Source organism: Chaetura pelagica, unplaced genomic scaffold (assembly GCF_000747805.2).
Source record: "Chaetura pelagica isolate M959 unplaced genomic scaffold, ChaPel_1.0 scaffold333, whole genome shotgun sequence".
Lineage (NCBI taxonomy): Eukaryota > Metazoa > Chordata > Aves > Apodiformes > Apodidae > Chaetura > Chaetura pelagica.
This window is the reverse complement of record NW_009952689.1, coordinates 105,484-106,812: the sequence shown is the minus strand read 5'-3', so window position 1 is coordinate 106,812 and position 1,329 is coordinate 105,484. Positions and strand designations below refer to the sequence as shown.

Sequence of the window (1,329 nt, the reverse complement as noted above, 5' to 3'; positions counted from 1 at the left end):
GTCTCGGGTCAGCTCCACTGCAGCTCTCAGGCTGCTGCCAGCCCTGCCACACAACCTGGCCAGGGGCCGTGTCCCTGCCCCAGCCAGCCCGTGGCTCCAGGAGCAGCTTCTCCCACACTGGGTAGGGCACCTGCCTCCCAGCCCAGGCCCTGAGGAACAGCAGCTCTGGGAAGGAGATCCCTCAAAAGGGTCCCATGCAGTGGTGCGAGGTGGAAGGACTCAAGAGACCCCAGAGGATCCCCTTTCCCCCTACAGCCATGGACAGGCAAGCAGAAGGTGGGCACTGCCTCCTTCCCCCCTCCAGCCCGGCTGGGACGGGTCTCTGCCTTCTGTCAGGAAGCCGGTTCAGGCAGGATGAGCAGGACGGGCAGGCTGCAGCACCTGCACCTGCCAAGCAGCACATCCCAGCCCTGGGAGGATCCCCCTGAGCCCTGTCAGCTCCTGTGGGGCCGGCTCAGCGAGGCTGTGGTGGGGCTGGGGCAAGTGGCTGGGGAGGAGCAGGGTTTGTGGGCTGCAGCTGCCCAGCCCTGCAGGGCAGGGAGCAGCCATCTGCCCCTGGCCTCCCTCAGAACACAGAGTACCATGAAGCACCATCCTGCCCGGTGCCAATCCCAGACACCGTGAGCAGTACAAGGAACCGTGGCCCCGGAGAGCTGGCACTAGGGTCAGCAGTCCACAGGGCAGCAAAACCAGCACCGAATCTCCCAGACCGCAGGGAGTGACAGGAGCTGACAACCCCAAAGGACACAAGGACCCACAGCCCATGGAGGCCCCGGGCCAGGCAAGGTGCTGGGAGAGCAGGATTAGCACCCATGAGGAGCAGCCCTGGGCTTGGCCCCGCTCCTGTCCCCACGGCTGCAAGGTGGGGTGGAGGAGTCCACGGGCCCAGGTCTAAATCCTGAGCTCGGCCTCCTCGGGCGGCTCCAGTGAGTGCTCAGCGCTGATGGCGGAGGCGGAAGGCCCCTGTGAGATGCCAAAGGGCGAGACCACGGGGGAGCGGGCAGCCAGCGGGGACAGCGAGGGGGAGAAGCTGGGCGACATGGCAGAGGACGAGATGGAGCCCTCGTGGCTGATGGGCGAGCGGCGCAGGGTGGACGGGAGCGGGAAGGTCCTGCCTGGTGGCGGCTTGGGGGGCACAGATTTGGCACCCGGGTGGGCCACTGAGGTGATGAGGGGCGGGGGGTCAATGCGGGGCTTGGGCTCTGCCTTGGGCTTGGTCGGGAAGGGCTTGCGCAGGGAGCTCTCATCCTTGAGGCGGGCAATCTCGGTGAAGACGCTGGCCAGCGGCTGGAACTGGGGGCACCAATTCAGCAGGTAATCCCAGTTGTA

The 1,329-nt window shown here is 66.5% G+C and overlaps 1 protein-coding gene across 1 annotated transcript in view; it reads right to left on the bottom strand.

The window, feature by feature from the left end:
* Nucleotides 1–891: 891 nt before the first annotated feature.
* DCHS1 (dachsous cadherin-related 1) overlaps nt 892–1,329 on the bottom strand; it is a 58,040-nt gene continuing 57,602 nt past the window's right edge. Inside the window, 1 exon segment of the mRNA XM_009993813.1 lies at nt 892–1,329. Within this exon segment, the coding sequence (XP_009992115.1) occupies nt 892–1,329 (438 nt within the window).